Here is an 18,546-nt window from a genome sequence, read left to right on the forward strand (position 1 = left end):
GGGTATAAGGAGATAAAAGAATTTCCTACTCAACTAAGAGAAATCTCAGGTTGTCATTAGACCGCCTTCTCTGTTGTAGGACTTCCAGAGTTGGTAATATACTCCTGTGCGTTACAAATCTACAGGAGACTCATTCCACATTCAGCTCTTCCATCAGTAATTTCAGCAAAGGACCTTTTAGTCATGGAGCATCTTTCCTGGACAGCTAGCATTCTAGGGGACCTTCTTTAAATGCACTTGAGAAAGCCAGTTATCTCCAAGCAACCTCTTCCAAGATGCAAACATTCATGACACAAGGCTATTGCATCAAGAGTTGGCTGGTCATGGATAGCCCTATCAGCCTTTCTTTCTTTCCTCTAAATTATATTAAGTGTATTCATTAATCTATGGATTGACAGTGCTGGGGGTGAAACTCAGAGCTTCCCACATGCTGGTGAGGGTTCTAACACAGGGTTATACTCCCAGTCCCAGTTTCCCATGCTTCTTTTCACAGAGCATGGAGAAATTGGAATTGCAAGAGAGAGTTAAGAATGAGACCCTATGGGAAAGCAGGAGGAAAGTATGGATGGCTTTCCACTGTGGAAAGTTCATTGGGAAGATCAAAATGACCCTGGTTAATTAATTATAGGACATCAAGAAGAGATGGCAAGACAGATAGGGTAACACCTGGGTGGTTTATAACCTGGCCTCCGACTAGCTCCTAGCATTCCTGAAAAGCTAAGGCTGTCATTTAACAGTCCCCTGTCTCATGAACTGTCAACCAGACATCAGCAATCTAACATCAACATGTAACCCCACCCCTACTCCCATCACTTGTCAAGCCTCAGACCTTCAGATGAACTGGAAACATGGAAGATGACCAGCAGCTACTCACTAATCTGCTTGTCAAAGCTTCTAAAAGCTTAAAATATCCATGAAAAGAACCACATAGCCCGCATGTTCTTATTTTTCTCACAGTATGACAAGCATTCAAGCCTGATGTTGCTGAACAATTGCCCCCACTCTCTTACCAAAGCATCAAAGACGAGGATGTCATACTCATTACTTTGAGAGTGTTCCATCATGATGTTGAAGAGGGCATCGAGAGTGTCCTGGAGGAACTGGATAAAGAAGGACAGTTGCATTCAGAAAGAGGACAGATAGCCCACAAATCTCATCTCTATGTGTCCTTCCAAGAGAACAGGAGCACACACCCTCCATGTGCCACATTGCAGAGCCATCGGTCCAGAGCAGTTTCATGCATAAGCTCCAGGATTTGGAGTGACATGATCCCACAGCAGTAGCACAGATACATGTATTATGACATTTTCCATGACAGGATTCTGCACCATACAGAAGAGCAAAACCACTTCCGTGTGCCACAATGAGGAAGACCCTACAAACACTGGATTGAGTAAATAAATCAGACCTATAATGTCCATTCTCAGTTACTCTGTATTTATGAACTCCAAGAGCAAGGGAAAAAAATCAGCGATGATAGCGATCAGCCTGATGGTTGCCCCTCTGATGGAAGTGTATGAGGAACATTCAGAAAACCTAGCAATATTCTGCACCTTCATCATCATAAGCTAGATGGGGTGCACATGCATAAGAATTCTTTGAGCTGCCCTTGGCTGTTCTCTGTACCTATATTATTGTATGTATATAACAAAAAATTCAATAACCAAATGTTTATAAAGAAGAAAATAATAGAAGACAGAAGATAATGTAACCTGCCCCCACACCCCAGCAAGCTGACTTCTCCAGGCTGCCCAAAGACAACAGATCTGGCGGAACTCCTTTGCCATTCCTAAATTAGGTAGATGGGTCAATGGTATACATTTAAAGCATTGATCAGGAAATTCTGCCACGTTTCATTTGGGCAATTAAATAAAACTTGATTCCACTCTTCCCTTCTAAGAGTAAGTCAATAAATTTCCCACAATCCCTTAAGACTCAGTGACCACACAAAGATGTCTGATCTCTGCTTTCTAGCTGTTCCAAGTTCTTGATGGAAACACAATCACCGGACTATCCGGAAAACCTGTTTCAACTCACAGTGCTACAGAGGAGAGCTGGCTTAATTAGACCTGCTGTTCGGCTACATCACATTCTCCACTACCACGAGGAAGCAGTGTCTGATATTTGCATAGTTTTCTACTTGCTTCACTTAAAATGTAAGCTCTGGTGTCTTTCTTTTTCTTACCATTAATGTATAATGCTTTCCAAGGGGCTCAAACTAAATACTTCGCATTTAGTGTTAAGATACCATACTGTTACTATATTACGATATGTGACCATGGGTAACAACCAAAAAGTTAGTGTATCTTGACTTTCCCATGTTTTATATGCTTTAGCACACCTATTATTATGCCCTATGTATAAGAGACTGTGTTGAGTGATTTTTAAATGTTATCTCTTCAAAGGCTCATAACAATCCTGAGAAATGTGTCACAGTCATAATATTATGACATGAAAACATGGAAGTGGGAGAATTGAGATCTACATCCAAGTTGGTTTATTTCCAGGGCCTAATTCAGCCAGGTTTTTTGTTTGGTTGGTTTTTTGGGTTGTTTTGTTTTGTTTTGTTTTGTTTTGTTTTGATGCCCAGTGTTCAGAGCCTGCCTGGATTTCCCAATAGAGGTGTTTCCTCCTGGTGGATTGGGGCAGTATGTTATCATCAGAGGTCAAGTCATCCCACTCCTTCAACATGTTGTTCTGCCCCTTACAGCTCCGACACTGGTAGATGAATCCAAGCAAAGTCCACTGACCTTCACCACTTCCTCTCCATCCACAATCTTCAACTTCTCTAAATTCTCCTGGAGCAGTTGTGGCTTCATTCGCCACTTCAGCAAACCCAGCAAACCCACTAGAGAAGGATCCAGAAAGAGATTTATCATTCCTGGCTAAACCGTCCACACCTGTCCCCATCTCCCCCTGGGCCTTATGCTCAGGCGCACAAGCTCCACAGACCCAGCTCTCAATGGTTCCATTACCGTTCTGGGTGAGCTTTGTGGAGCACACCAGGGTGGAAATGGAGAACACATCCCGGGAGCTGACAGAAAGCCCCCCAACGCTGCTGGAGCTCCGACTCAGAGTGGCTCCCTTGTTTTCCGAATGGTGTCGATAAGACGGAAGTGTCAGGTAAGCGCTGGCATCTTCCATCTTCTTGCTGTCTCCCTAGAAACAACACTTTGGTCACTGCTCCAGGGCAAGCCACACGGAGCCTGTAGTGGTCAAATTATATACCCTGTGAGGCCGGAAGTTCTGAAACAGTGAGGAAATCATGGAAGAAGCGATATGAGGCAGCGCTGTTTCCCCACAAAACAGGTAGGCATCCAAAAATCACACGAATGGAAGGGGGTTGGCTCTACGAACCGTATATAAGAGAATTGAGACTCCCAGACCATACATAATCCATCTTAAATTTTTGAGACAAAAAGGAAAGGTAAGATGCCCACCAGTAATATGGGAAATCCATTCTAAACTAGAGGTTAATGACGAAGGCCGTAAGTCTGGACCTTGTCTGTCATTCAAGTCCATGTCACCTTGGATTTACTCTTTGGCCTCTCTGGGTCATCTTTCTCACTCATAAACTGTGTCACCTGTGTCACAGGGTTTCTCAGAAGGGTAGGCATTATAGGAGGCCATACTGTGTCCTCACTCTGTAGCAGGAGCTGTACCAGGCCCCTTTTCTGCCTTAGTTCACCTCATTTAAGGCTCAAAATCATTCAAAACATAGCCTGCTAGCCTCAGTTTGCAGATGGGGAAAATTAGGATTGGTACAATTAGGTGAAAAAAAAAAAAAAAAACAGCTGTCACTGCTCCTCTGCCCCCAAGTTCACAGACTGATGGGGAAGAAAGAGTTGAAGCCCATGTGTACGACAATGTGATAAGGAGGAAACAGAGGCCACAGAAGAAAGGCAAAGAGTCTCAGAGAAAAGCATCATGTGATGTGGTTATGTCTAACATGGGCATCAGGGCAATTGCAGCCTGAAAGCCGAGAAATCTGAGATGAAGTTCTGGCTTTGCCAGTCTCTTAACTATGCCCATTTCGTGCTTTGCCTCCAGCCCCGGGCTGATAATCCTTCTGTCATGACAGTGGGAAGCAATGGAGGGAAGATCCAAAAAAACACTCCACACACCATCTTGTGAACAGCCCAAGTCCCTGGAGGTAAAAGTCAGAAGAGTGGGCACAGGGAGGTATGTGCTTTAGAGCTTACACGGCCCTTTCATCTTGTTGAGTTTCCACGCGTGCCACCGTAACTGCTTGCTGTAGCTTGACTGCGATGGTTAGCATCAACTGCTAACCTGACAGGATCTAGGACCACTTAGGAGACAAGCCTCTGGGCATGTCTCTGAGGGAGTTCCTGGACTAAGTTAATTAGCCCACTGGGATGGCATGTATCTTTAATCCTAGCTCTTAGAAGACAGAGGCAAGCAGATCTCCATGAGTTCAAGGTCAATCTGGTCTACATACGGAGTTCCAGGCCAGTTGGGATTCCATAGTGAATAATAAATAATAGATTGGATCAATTAAGGTTGGAAGAGCTACCCTAGATGTAGGCAGTATCATCCATTGGCTGGGGTCTCTGATTAACAATGGTTTTCTCCTGCTTGCTGACTAGGGTGCAATGTGGCCAGTGGCCTGAAGCTCCTGTCTCCATGACTGCCCCAGCATGATGGATTTTACTCTGGAATTATGAGCCCAAATGAGCCTGCCTTCCTTCGGTGTTCTTGCCAGGAATATTGTCACATCAATAAGAGAAGTAACTAGTACTGTAACATTCATATGCTGGACTCCTGCTGGCCAGTGCAGAGTTGAAATCACAAGAGCTTTTGGAGATCCTTGGGCCATTGGGGCACTGTCCTTGGAAGGAATTAGGTAATTCTCATGGGATTATGGTTACTTCTCAAGAAAGGATTGTTATAAAATCCTGAGCTTGGCGCCACTGAGTCTATCTGACTTCCTGTTTGGGATGTGGTCTCTTTCTCACACGTAGACTATTGCCAATGATGTGACACAGCCAGGGCAGCCTTCACCAGAGCTTAGTAGTGTGGACGCCATGTTCTCCAACCCCCAAAGTTGTGGACTGAGAAATGACTCTGAGTTACAGCGTAGTCTGCCTCAGGTATTTTGTTATAATATCATGAAGTAGACTAAAATGCTGCTTATGAAAAATGAAGCAGACTGAAACTTTTACTTAGTGATGGAGTGTTTGCCTCATGTGACATCCTGGGATCAGTCCCTGGGACTGTCCTCTCCCCTTCTCCCAGGAAGAAGAAAAGAGAGAGAGGTGGGGAAGGAAACTGAGACTTAGGAAGCTGTGAAAAGAGCAGCAGGGGCTGGGGCCCTAGATTTTAAGAGCTACAGTACAGCATCCCTCCAATGTTTCTTGTATGTTTTCTACATTTTCCTGACAAGGGCCCAGAGCCCTTTCCTTCACAGAGGCCTTTGCTCATCACTGTCCTGTTTGTATTCAATGCCTCATTTCCTCCCCGTAAGGATTCACAGAGGGCTCAAAGAAGAGGAAACAGAGGTCCAGAGAAGTTAAGATTTTGTCCAAGGTCACACAGCTTATGAGCCCTGGGGAGCGTAATTTTGGAGTCCCCACTGTTAGCAACTAAGCCAGGCTGCCACCACTCCTCTGCTGCCTGCATGTCCTACTCCACCTTACCTTGAGAACAATCAATTCGTGGTATCCGTCCTGCAAAGTGGTTCCATCTTCTTTCATGAGCTTCACATATGACATGGCAAAGTTCTTTTCTCCTTTGTCTTTAGCTGGAGACAGTATTGCAAAGTCAGAAGACAAAAGAATTGAAAAACCAAGCTCCAGCCAACTGTTCTGTCCCTCTCTCTTTACTGGAACTGCAGACATGTCATGAGTGGCATACTCACATTCTAGTGATGACCGGTGTCGAAACATGAACCGCAGATGGATCCTCTGCATATCTTCGATAGGGACAGCCACCTCAGCGGGCAGAAAGGACAGTTCAGGAGACAATAAGTTGCACAGACCCCCGCCCTATCCCACTCCCAGCCTCAGCAGCCTGACCATTTAACTTGGAACAGTACATGCTGATTTACTTCCCATCCATCAAGACTGATGAGCTGTAAATAAATTACATAAGAACTAGCTATAAGGAGAAAATAAAGTATCACATGTAATCCATTTGGCAAATTGCATCCCCAGCCAATGAAAAGAAGTCCATAAATTACAGTGAGGAAAAATGAATCTCCCCAAATTGATATAAAAGTCATATAACTTTAGCATGTGATTTGATGCAGTGCAAGCTGCAGTATGCACATTTTTCCTGCATATCCTGGGAGCCCTGGAAATTGCAGCCTGACTTGGGGGCTTTGCTTGATGGCTCTTGCATATGCAAACTAATAAAAGTGCTTTAATTTTATATATATGTGTGTGTGTGTATCCCAATATGTTCCAATCTATATTTAATCATATATATATATATTCTAGACTCATCTCCTCTTTGGTTGACACATGATGTCTTGGTTTTCAAAGCCACTACATGAGGACAATCACCCAGAGGTCACCTCAGCATCATCCTCCAACTCAACCACCTCCAGTCCACTGACACCTTCAACTGAAGTGCTTTCAGCCTGGCTCTTGAGCACACTGCTTCTTAAGTCTCAGGAGGCAATTCAGGACAACACAGACAAACTAGGCTATCTGCAAGAATCATACTTGGATTGGAAAGTATGGTAGGCTTGCACTGTGCAGGTGACTATTAAAAGACAAACAGAGGTGTGTGCTGTGATACTTTCTGTTTTAAAAAATAAAATTTGAGACAAAGGAGGTCCACCACTCTGTCTGTGTTTCAGACTGAGCAAAAGAGCTGAGAAGCTAATAGGTGCCTACACTCTCTTGTCCTCTCCTTAAAGACTGAAAAGGGTTACCAGGAGCTGCAGTCATGCAAGGCACTAGCCAAGCTGATGTATGGTAGTCCCTGCACCCAAAGAGCTCATGCTCCACATAGATGACAGTAATGGTTATGTGGCAATGGCTAAGACAGAAGGAAATGAACCAGGGTGCAAGAGAGCTCACAGAGCACAAAACCTACCCAGTCCCTTTTCAGAGAGAATATACAAAGAGACTTACTGTGGAAAATAGAAGCCTAAGTGACAAGGCAAAGGCCATGTGAATAGCCATGGCCAAATAAAAGTCGTATATCTGTCTTGAGTCAGTAGTCAGAGCACAGGCTGAGGGAAGAATCTACTAATGTCTGGCAAAGCTAGTTGAAGCTTTGCTCATGCTTTACTGTTCAGAGTTGTTTCCTAAGTCTTGTTCCAATGGAGATGCTCCTCTCTGCCTACTGTAATGATCCAGCAGTTTGTCCATAGGGCCGCTTCTATCTGAAGTACTACTCACAAAAGTCATCTTGATTGACTCACAGTCACTTGCAATCTTTGTCTCTCTTCCTTACTCAACACAACAACACAGCCTCCTGGGCTCAGCTCCATCCACAAGAAGTCTATGGGACAATTCCACTTTGGCTAACTGATCAAGAGAACTGGTGGCTAGCTGACTGGGCCACCATGGACATGCTACCAGACACAAGCGAAGTTACTATTTCAGAGCCTGTGGAGGTGCCTCAGAGGAGCCCATGCTCTCTGTAACTCAGAGCTAAACCGGGTTGATTCCGTCATTCCGTATCCTTCTGGTAAGTATGGTCAATTGGTTCCAGAATTGAGCAGGGCATCCCATGAAGGAAAACATGCATATTCTTACATATTGTTCAAAAGTGTGTGTGTCAAATCTCACACCTGCCCAGATTGGAACAAAGACTTGCTAAGGTATGTTCAACTGAATGCTATACCTAGAGTATGGTTCTACCGGGCAAAGGAGCAGCCAGCCCACTGGCCAGTGAGGCTTGAGTATGCACTACTCTCTTTCCTTTGCAGTGCTGGGGAGCACACCCACATTAGACCCTGAAATGAAGAATCCAATGTTTGAAGCCTGTATTTGGCTCATAATTCTCAGCATCCCTCATATTTATTTAATCGGGGAGTACTTTTTTTAATGAAACATCACTTAGTAGCTTCAGAATGTTGGGGGACTGGGAGACTTATATGAGAAAGACTTTAAAGAGCACAATACTACATCCTTCTCTTCCTTCTCCACCACTAAATCAATATCCTTGTATTGTCAACTTGACGGTACCCTTCAGTCACCTGGGAAGAACACCCTCAACTGAGGAATTCTCCAGATCAGACTGGCCTGTGGCCATGTCTGTGAGAGATTGTCTAGACTGATGACAGATGTGAGAGGCCTCAGCCCACTGTGGGTACTATCAGTCCCAGGCAGGTAGCCCTTGGCTGTGTAAGAAAGCTAGCTAAACACAACCCAGCCAGTCAGTAGCATTCCTCCGTGGCTCCTGCTTCCAGATTCTATCTTGATTTCCTGCCCTTCCTTCCATCACTGATAGCTTGTGATCTGGGTGTGTGAGTGAAGTCAAGCCTCCCCTCCTCTGTTGCCTTTGTCTTGGTGTTTATCATAGCAACAGAGAGAGCCCACTAGAACAATGGAGCAGGCATGAAGGTGCCTGGAACGGTGAGTTAAAGTGTCGCGTTGGGGGAGACACTTGAAGAAATGCCTAGTCTGGATTCCATAAAACTGCCTCTCATCATCTAAGGCAGTCAAGAATAAGTCATATTGACTGATGCCTGCTCCCTTATGGAGCCTTCCGGGTGCATTAAATCATTCCTTCTACACAATTATCATGTTACTCCCATTTTACACAGGAGGAAACAAATGCACAGAGTGCTTGAACGACTTGCCCCTGGTGAAGAGGCAGTAGAGGTAAAGTATGAACCCTGGGCCTCTAAGGATCTGCTCTTGCTCTACTTGTAAGACTGAACTCCTAAAAGGAAGGCAGAATGCTAATGGCCCCAGCCCACCCCCTAACCTCTCCGCTAGCAGAGAAGGGCATGAACCTCGAGCTCTGCTCAGGTTGCAACCCTAGCTTGAACACATAGTGACAGTGGGGTCATTTGTTCTGTACCAGGTTCCTCATCTGTAAAATGAGGGACATGGAATACAAACTCACAGGGTGGTTGTAAACAATAAGTGGATCACTTAAATAAAACCCAACACTGCGCCCGACTTACTGCAAAACTAGGTATACACTCACTGCCATTGTTACTGTTAATGTCATTATTACCTTGACTGTTTCCATCCAACGTGGCTGTTTGACTTGATAGTACACCACCGAGTGATACTCGTTCATGGGCTTGTCCCCAGCTCCCACACAAATTGCATTCTGACCAAGACAAAAATGGAGAGAAAAAAAATATTGCCGTTATCTGAGCTTGGGTAGTTTTGGCCCCAGGGACAAGGCTAATCTTAGGATCCAAGAACAGCTTCACCTTCTCTAACCCTTCTGCCAGGCTCCTATACCGACAGCCCTTTTACATTATGGATTTCTCCAATGTCATCCCCAGCCTGGGAGTGACAGCTGCTTAACTACAGAAAGTCTATTACTTCTCTTCTGAAATGAACCGGAGCCCGCCAGGCACTGACATGGCAGCCTTGTTGTAAATGGTAACCATAACCAGCCTTGGAGTTACTGTGTGCTGCCAGTCTTACCAAATCCTGTCTGTTGCCCAAAAGTGAATGTTCATAACATTTACACGCAGTAACCCCCTTCTGATGGACTCCCATAATACACCACAGTGGGTGTGTGCTTACTGGGCATGAGGAGATGGCAGCCGCTTCAGAGAGACACATGCGTGACTGATCTGGAGAACAAGTGTGGGGTGAGAGGCTGAGGGAGGGTGATTCAGGGAAGCACAGATGAGCATTCTCTGGGACCAGACTTAGGCCAAGCTCCAGAGAACTGGACGTGATATGAACTTTGTGGGTAAGAGCTCAGGCAAGCTCACCAGTCATTTTGACAATGGGATATGATAGCAGGTGCATGGACAGACAGACAGGCAGACAGATTACAGGAAGGATATTTAAGCACAGCTGAGGAATCAGGAAAGTTTCCTTGGAGGTGAAGACAGTCAAGCATTCTAAGCTGGCTTTGTGTGGGAATGTGGGGAGAGAGTTCTGAGTAGGGAACACAGAACGTGCTTGTCAACAGAGGGTATTTGTTCTTTGCCATTAGAAAAAAAAAATCACCTTCAGTGCTTCAGAAAGGAGCTAAGTGATCAGCTCCTAACTCTCATTCCTTCCCCGTCCCTCACTCTCCTCCTCCAACCTCTCTGTGTTTATTAAATACTTGGGGCCGCAGCACAATATCCAAGCCAAGATCAGCCCAAAGGGGCCGAAGTGTGGTTTGCATGTCCCACTTTCAGTCTTTCACCTCAAGTCTCCAGACTCTCAGGAACAGGATGATGACTGGTTGGGGGTGGCAATCTCTGAAACTGTCAGTTGGGCCACTCTGGGAAATTTTCTGGTGGGTGAGGGCAGGCCTCTCACCAGATGCCATGGGATGCTCCAGTAGACCCTTGACCAGACTGAGTCGCCAAAGCTGGCCACAGACTGGTATTCTGTGAGAAAGAATTCTACACTGTGAGAAAGAGGACCTTCCGCTGACACCGGAAACCTCTTTCTACTTGCCAAGGTACCGGGAAGAAATAAGCTCAGCTTCTGTGGGGGCTTGAATGAGAATGACTCCTACAGGCTCCTATATTTTAATGCTTGGTCTGCAGTTTGTGGAACTGTTTGAGAAGAATTAGGAGGTGTGGCCTTGTTGTAGGAGGAGTGTCACTGGGGGTGGATGTTGAGGTTTTAAAAGCCCATGCCAGGCCCAGACTGACTCTCTCTCTCTCTCTCTCTCTCTCTCTCTCTCTCTCTCTCTCTCTCTCTGCCTGCTTCTTGAATCAGATGTAAGCTCTTAGCCTTAACCTGCCTGTCTACTGTCATGCTCCCACCATAAGGATAACAGTCAGACTCTAACCCTCTGCAACCATAAGTAAGCCCACAATTAAATGCTTTCTTTTATAAGTTGTCTTGGTCTTGGTGTCTCTTTGTAGCAATAGAACAGTCACTAAGGCAGCTTCAGTGCTGAAGGATGGTACCTCTGACAAAATCCATTATAAAATAGAACACAGAACCCTACTGGAACACCCGTTCTGTAGAACAAAGATATCCATGAACTGGAAGTAAAGGAAGATGCTGTTTATGACAGGAAGAAGCCTTGCAGAGCTTCTGGAAGCAGTAAGCTGAAATGTGCTTCCTAAAGGTTTCTGCTCCTTAGGGGGGACTCTGTACCATGCTCAGTCCTTACTACATGCCACCCAACTCAAGTCAAACCTCACACTGATGACCTCTTCTGTTATAACCATTCCACAGCTAGGTAAACTGAGGCTCTGAGTGGCAGAGCTGGAACAACACCCCAGGCCCACTACCCCCCGTACAGTGTCCCCTCTTTCACAGTTGGCGTGCCTTCCAGCCTGGAGAGATTTATCCTGGTGACATTTACGGGCTCACAGTTTCTGTAGCCTCAGTGACTCTCATGTAGCCTATAAAATCCGAAAACATAGATATTTCTCTGGTGAAATAGAAACTGCCTCATAGATGACAACTGGATATCACAAAACTCTCTTGCTCGTGACTCTTTATGTCCTAATGGCAGAGAAAAAGGTCTCACTGCTATTCTGAGAATGGTGGAGACTGTCCTTGTCTCAACCTCCACACTTCAGAGAAAGTGAATATCGCAGGTGTCAAGGGAGCACCCTAGGGAGGACTCACAGAGCCCACCCCTTGCTAAAGAGCTTTGCCAAGTGATAGCTACTGGGAGAGAGCATTTCTTCAAGGATGCTGAACCAGATAGGTTGCCTATGCTCCAATGGATGGCCCTGTAGCATCAAATGAACTCTGTGGTTAGAAACATAAGACGTGCATAAAGTTTAGAGGATGATGTGATGAAGGACATCTAGGAGTTGAGGGGAGATAGATGTAGTAGATTTAATCAAACCACATTGTATTCCTGTATGAAAATCTCAATGAATAATTTTTTAAATTTTCTTAAAGAAAGAAAGCACTCCAACTAGGCACTGAGCCCATTTTTAGGGATGATACATAAGTGCATATGTCTCAGTAAGATTTTATTCTTCATATTGCCCTTCCCATGGCCCTCAACTAATCATAAGAGCCTCCAGCCAGTGTCAACAACTTCAATTGGAAATCTGAGTGGGCATCAGGAAGCCTGGAGGCTTTAATGCAGGCCTGACCTTGAAAAGTGGTTTCTCATCAGGAGAATCCAGGGTCCTAACACATGCTCAGTATTCTTTGCAGGAATCATGAGGGTTGGACCCTAGATTTGAGAAAGAGTGTGCTGTAAGCTGACAAGGCCACACAGTGGGAAAATGCCAATTAACACCCACAGGTGGAATCATGGCTGGTACTCACAATGCCTTCCTGATAATAATGACCAAAGTAATGGATACCTATTATGTAGATGACCTCATCTGATATTGACAGGAGTAAGGTGCCATCCCTGGCCCCATTCGGGGCTGCTCTAGACTCTCGGGTGCAGAATCAATCCAAGGTCCTTTTGCTAATGCAGCATGTTCTGGGCTTTCAGCCTGGCTGCCTGGTCCACAGTCATGGTTTTCATCATCTTGTCACATTGTCCCTTGCCTCTACCTGCTTGGCCTGGCAGCATTTCTGGAAACTATCTTCAGGCTGGGTTACCTATTAAAGTTTCCTTCACCCATGATCAGCCATCTCTGCATCCTGCTCTCCTGTTACCTGGTATCGGGTGTGTACCATTTCTTGTATCTACTCTCCTGTTTAACTTGCAGCACCACAAGAAGAGATTGTATCTCCTGTTTTTAAGGATAAAAGAAGCTATGTAAGATCATAGGGATAATAGGATGGATACTGGGCATTTGGACCCTGGATTTCTGACCCTAGAACTCACCATCCCATTAGCTTTTCTGCTATAACCCCACCAAAGCAAGGTCCTTGAGATCCCAAATGGGGGCTGGGGTATGCTTGCTACTTGCTACTGGGTCTGTTCTGTCAAAATGGCTGGAGAGAAGTAGCCATTTTCAGAGGGACCATTTCCACAGGAACCCACCAATACAGCTCAGGGCCATTTGAATGTGCTGCATGACACTTAATTAGGCAGTAATATTCATTTCTGCAAATAGGGAAAGAAAAGCCTCCCACGGGCTTCCTCGGCAATTTTCAATAGTCAGTCAACTGAACTCCCCCAGAACTACACTAATATATGAAACTGCAAATTATCAGCATGCCACACGGTTACCCTTTCTCTTCAGCCTCCGGATTCCCACACGCTTGTCTGCAGTAAGTGTGTCTGTCACCCCAGGTCTGGCTTAAAGAGTGACAAGGATACACAGAAGAATAGATCAGACACCAGGCAAGATGTCGGTTTACCCGTGAGCTGTCCCTTCTGTTGGTCCTTTGCCAGTATGGAAGGCAAGTGATACCAGTATCTTAACAATGAGGCTGAGGTTTAAAAGGTCTCTGGACAGGTAGCTGGGCAAAATTAACTTCAAGGCAAGGATCTACACGTTCACAAAATGCAAATTGTCCTTCCAGATAAGACCCTCCCATCTTCCTTTGTGTTCTTTCAAGCCAAGTGTGTCTCACTTGTTTTATTTTTCAGAAAAGTGTTAGTATCCAACAAAGGAGCGATGAAGCAGATGCTAGTGGTTTTCTCAGGCAGATATTAATTAACTGGGGCGATTTTAAGAACAAAAGGACAGTTGCAAAACCTTCTTTACATTTAAAACTGATACTGAGCCTTCCCAGGGTTTTTGTTGAAGCAGCTAGAAGCTTCGATTTGAAATTGGAATTAAGTTGGAGACTCTTCTGAATGTCTAGGCACTGTAATGAGGAGGCTGGGGTCCATTCCCATCCTTGCCACTGTGAACTGTGGGACCTAAGGCCCGTTTTCCTCCACAGGAGTTTCTGTTCTCCCTTTGTAGACCTGAGGTGATAATGGGCATCCTGCCACTACCCAGCCTGACACAGAGACTATTATCCTCACGGTGCTGCTAGCCATACTTGGGCAGAAGGTGCCAGTACCAGGCCTGAGCTCCAGACCCCAGGGCTAGGACTGGTGGCTCACCCATCTATCTACACACCCCTTCTTCCTTTGCTGTCTGATTCCCTATAAGTGGCCTAGGAGGGATGTTTGCCCACGCTGTAACTTCTGCTGAGAGCTGATCTCATTTTCAGCTAAGCGTTCTGAGAGGAAGAATTCAGAAGCAAAACCCTCCCACACACTGGACACAGCTGCCGACACCCTTCAAGGAAACATAAGCAAATAGATATAAACACACATGACAGAGACCGTACAGGACATATGCTCTGTAAATATAACCATGTGCTTTGCCTTCTTGAACGCATGCTGCTAACCCTCTGGAGACCAATTTGCGAGTCAGACTTTCCACCCAAATTTCTGGCTGAGCGCTGGGGAGTTGGATTAAGTGCTGAGAATGTCTGCTTTGAAGACATTCTGAGCCTCCACACCAGCCCAGGGCTCTGTATTGATCTTTACCATGGATTTTGCCTGAATAAACTAGCTCGGGTTTCAGTGAAATCATTTTAACTGCAAAAAGATAACCTATAAACAAGCATGAGAGTGCACGCGCACGCTCGCTCACACACACACACACACACACACACACACACACACACACACACACACACACTGGGGAAGGAGAATGGAGAAGTATATATTGAAGAATGCTTAGGTGAAAGACTGAGAAACATGAGGTCTTGTTAGACCATAGGACACTGTGCTAAGCAATCTACAAGGTGTTGATGGATCATGTGACTCATCATCTTCCCTAAAGTTCTGATCCTTTAGAAAGCAGATGTTGATGATCAGTCCCCCAGCCCGGGTCCTGTCACGGAGTCCCTTACAGGTAGTACTTTGCCATCTTCTGTGCACACACACATAATCACTTCCACGTTCCGCTGTGTAGTCTTGTTGTACTTGTCAAAGTCACCTTGTAAGAGAGTGATGTAGATGTCATTCCTGACATCCCCTGAGGACGGAGAGAAGACAAGAGTTAGAGTCTGACACCGGCTAACCACAGAGGTTGAGGGGAGGAGAAGGAAGAAGGACCATCAATAAAATTAAAATCAGGGCAGTTTAGAAAGGGCATTTTTTAACCTGGCAGGAGGGATGGAGAAGTAAGCAGCAAGAGTAGGAATACTAGAAAAACCAGCAGTAGAAAGCGAGGAGGTAGGGTGGTCCAAATTGGCCATGTTGTCGCCGTTAAAATCGTTTAATTTCCATCCTCTAGTGACACCTTCTGGGAAGTGAAGGAAAGCTCCAAGTGAAAGGATCTTGGCCCACAACCAGAGTGTTGTGTATCCATACACCTTTTTGTTGCACCAAAGTAAGGTTCAGTGATTTCCCGTGTACCACAGAGCCCAAGGGGAAGGGCAAGAAGCACAGGATTTCCAGGAAGGAAGTGTAAAGTAGAAATTGGGAGAGATCTCGAGTAGAGCTGCTCTGAGTAAATCACAGGACCAGCCCCACCCTGGACCACCTTCAACTACAGGAGACAAACAGATGAGTCAGAGAGGGTGATGCAAGTTGAAGCCTAAGAATGAGGCTGTCCAGAGGGGCATATCGGAAGACTGTCATCATAGGGTCTCCCTTTTGAAAACCTGCGTGCACAGCTTGAATGTATTAATAGTACTGGTTAGAGCTGCACAGAAAGACTTGAGGGGACTCTGAACCACTGAACACCTTCTCTGCTGTTTGACCATGTTGCTAAAATTCAAGAGAGTGACAGCACCCCATCCCCAGATAGAACAGGATTGCTCTGTGTATAGTAAAACAAAGATACCATCCATGCTGAGTTACTGAATGACAAAGCAAGTTGTATAGCTCCATGAAACGCCTGTTAACTACAGCTCATGTCTGTAAAGTGTGACTGGGAGGGGAGTATATGTCTATGTACTTCCATGTTTGTGTTTACTTCAAGAATGCCGAGAAGTATCTGAAAAAGTTGTTTTGTGTGGTTTTGTTCAGGCAGGATGAAATAAAGTGGACTCTCGAGAAGAAGATAATGAATTACACAAGCTAGACTCCTCACCCCTGCTACTGCCCCTGCCCCTGAGGAAGGTCACTGCAGCTCTGTCCCACCTGGCATGATGATCTCTGGGAAGCCCAGCTTCCGGGCCACCACAGTGGTCCTGTCCACCAAGTGTGGATAGTCTTTGCGGATCTGAATGATGTCACCCACCAGCATCTTCATGGTCACCCACAGGCCTGGAAGGGAACACTCGCCATGAGCACTCACATCTCTACAGCGCTCTCTCTATCCTCTCACTACCTCTCTCCCATGCCTCCTGTAGGAGACTACCAAAATAACAGAGACACTCACAGATGCAGCAATCCAGCCCCCTGGGGCTGCACAGTTAACACAGTTGGTTACAGCCACGTCAGCCCCTGATAATTACCCCCATCTTAAAGCACATAGGATACCAGCCGTCTGTCTCACAGATTTGGGGAAGGATGAAATAAAATGTGTAACTTAAAGTGCCTGACACACAGGAGCAAGCAGCTCCTTTCTTCGTTAGGCATGAAGGAAACGCCCGCCCCATACTTCAGTGAGTGGTCTGTATTGCTATAGACCACATGCTCTTAGGTCTCCCAGTGTATTGTCTGGATCCAGGACTTGGATCCATTTACTGATGTATCAGAGGCCCCGGGCTGCAGTGAGCTCAGCATACTTGTACTCTGCATGATGATGCCATACCTTGTCCTCCACTGTCTCCCTTGGAAGCTGTGACTTTGCCCAGAAGGCTATGAAGGAAATCGTTCTCAGCTGAGACCCTAGAAAGGAAAAGAGAGCACAAATGTTCATGCAGTACTCCCATGGGGTTTCCATCTCGTGTCCCACATTGCCATAGGGAGCTCCCCAGTGGTACTTAGGGGCAAAGTCAGCCTGCCTGTGTCAGCTCAGAGAACACAATGCCCTCTTCTCAAACAGCATAGCTCTGAAACTTGAGGAAAACCAATGAATGCCACAAGTCGCAGGCATTCGCGTGACAGAAAAGATTCCCGAGTCTTTGACATGAATGTCTTCTCTGGAAGGTGACAAGAACTCAGTTGTTCCAAGGACCTAATCACTTGCCTTGACTAGAGTCACTGGCCGGGTTACCTGGAGATCTTTGGGGTTGCTTAATCTTGACATTGCTCTCAACGTGGAGTCATTTTCAAGCAGGGAAAAGATAATTACCTTCTTTGTCGTCCCTGCCTCTCCTGTCACAGATATATGTGTGGCTTCTATGAAGGGGCTCCCAACAGGCTGCTCCTTCACAGCTCTGTGGCCCCTGTTACACTTATAATTAAAGACTTAAGCTTTGGTTGATTATCTGCTTAATTGCCCATCTGAAACATAAGCTCCAGGAAAGCAGGTCACATTGACCTTGTCACCACTTCACCCCTATTCCTGGCACTCTTCCCAGGGCTGCAATAAAGTCCCTGGATCGGTAGCATGTCAGGATGCTCTCTCTCTCTAGGGAGGCCCTGCCTGCCTAATCCCTTACTAAGGGTCAGGAACCAGCTCACCCAGGGCTGCAGAGAGCCTGGGCTGGGCAGCTTGGAGAGACCCAGGAATGACTTACGGGTGAAAAGGAATAAAATGCTGCTTTTCTTCATCACTCTCTGCTTTACCCTTGATGATGTCAGTGATGTCCATAACTACAAAGACAAAGGAAGTGAACTAGTGGTTAAGTCAGGCAGAGGTGATAAGAGGGGTGGGTTACAATATACTACAGGAGAGAAGGGAGGAAGCATTGGAGGGAGGGACCCAGGGTGTAGCAGAGGGCAGAGGAAATGGTTAGCTCAGTGGCAACAGAGTTGAGCAGCAAGGCTCTTGTTGTATGTATATACTGAATCTCTTCTGTACCCACAAAACCCATGGGCAGGAACTCTCTGTAGGATCTGAGCATCCAGTGAAATACCTTCTGTTCATGCCCATGCTCATGCTCATGGCACATGCGCAGAATTGTTGAACCCTTGGGCCTTGCCAACTGACTTCATAGCTAATAGACAAGTGTATCTAGGATGGCTGGAAAGCCAGGGGACATGTGACGGCAGAAAGAAGAGTCTCCCAAGGTGACAAATGGATGAGATGCAGGAATTGGAAAGGGCTCATGATTTAAAACTTATATTTTATTTTATTATTTTGAAATATTTGTTTTAGTATTTATTCATATGTATGTATCTGTGTGTGAATGTTCGTGTGTTTAGGAGTGTATGCAAAGGTCTACTGAAGGCATCAGTTACCCTGGAGCTGGAGTTATAGGTGATTTTGAGCTGTCAGATGTAGGTGCTGGGAATTGAACTCTGGTCCTCTGGAAGAACAGCAGCAGGCACTCTTAACTGCTGAGTCATCCCTCCAGCCCCCTAAATTTATTTTTTAATAATAAGAAAAATACCGGTATATCCAATTGCCATGTCATAGGTATTTAAATTGTCTTTTGAGAAAAATATACTTTAGTTGAATTAAAGTGGGTTAATTATAAAAGAAAATATATTAGGTAAATAATAGTGCCTTCCACTAACAGCCAAATAGCACATAAACCACAAAAGTAG

At 45.6% G+C, this 18,546-nt stretch overlaps 1 protein-coding gene across 1 annotated transcript in view; it reads right to left on the reverse strand.

Moving 5' to 3' along the window:
• Positions 1 to 18,546, reverse strand: part of Dock2 (dedicator of cytokinesis 2) — a 419,530-nt gene that overhangs the window by 325,646 nt on the left and 75,338 nt on the right. The window contains exons 11-20 of the mRNA XM_052759023.1: positions 17,574 to 17,649; positions 16,703 to 16,779; positions 16,087 to 16,212; positions 14,850 to 14,974; positions 9,163 to 9,261; positions 5,879 to 5,951; positions 5,658 to 5,761; positions 2,976 to 3,159; positions 2,751 to 2,848; positions 1,011 to 1,100 (exon numbers count right to left, since the gene is read on the reverse strand). Of these exons, the coding sequence (XP_052614983.1) occupies positions 1,011 to 1,100; positions 2,751 to 2,848; positions 2,976 to 3,159; positions 5,658 to 5,761; positions 5,879 to 5,951; positions 9,163 to 9,261; positions 14,850 to 14,974; positions 16,087 to 16,212; positions 16,703 to 16,779; positions 17,574 to 17,649 (1,052 nt within the window). The remainder of the gene's footprint in view (positions 1 to 1,010; positions 1,101 to 2,750; positions 2,849 to 2,975; positions 3,160 to 5,657; positions 5,762 to 5,878; positions 5,952 to 9,162; positions 9,262 to 14,849; positions 14,975 to 16,086; positions 16,213 to 16,702; positions 16,780 to 17,573; positions 17,650 to 18,546) is intronic.

This window comes from Peromyscus californicus, unplaced genomic scaffold (genome assembly GCF_007827085.1).
Source record: "Peromyscus californicus insignis strain IS unplaced genomic scaffold, ASM782708v3 Scaffold_3__1_contigs__length_106647218, whole genome shotgun sequence".
NCBI lineage: Eukaryota > Metazoa > Chordata > Mammalia > Rodentia > Cricetidae > Peromyscus > Peromyscus californicus.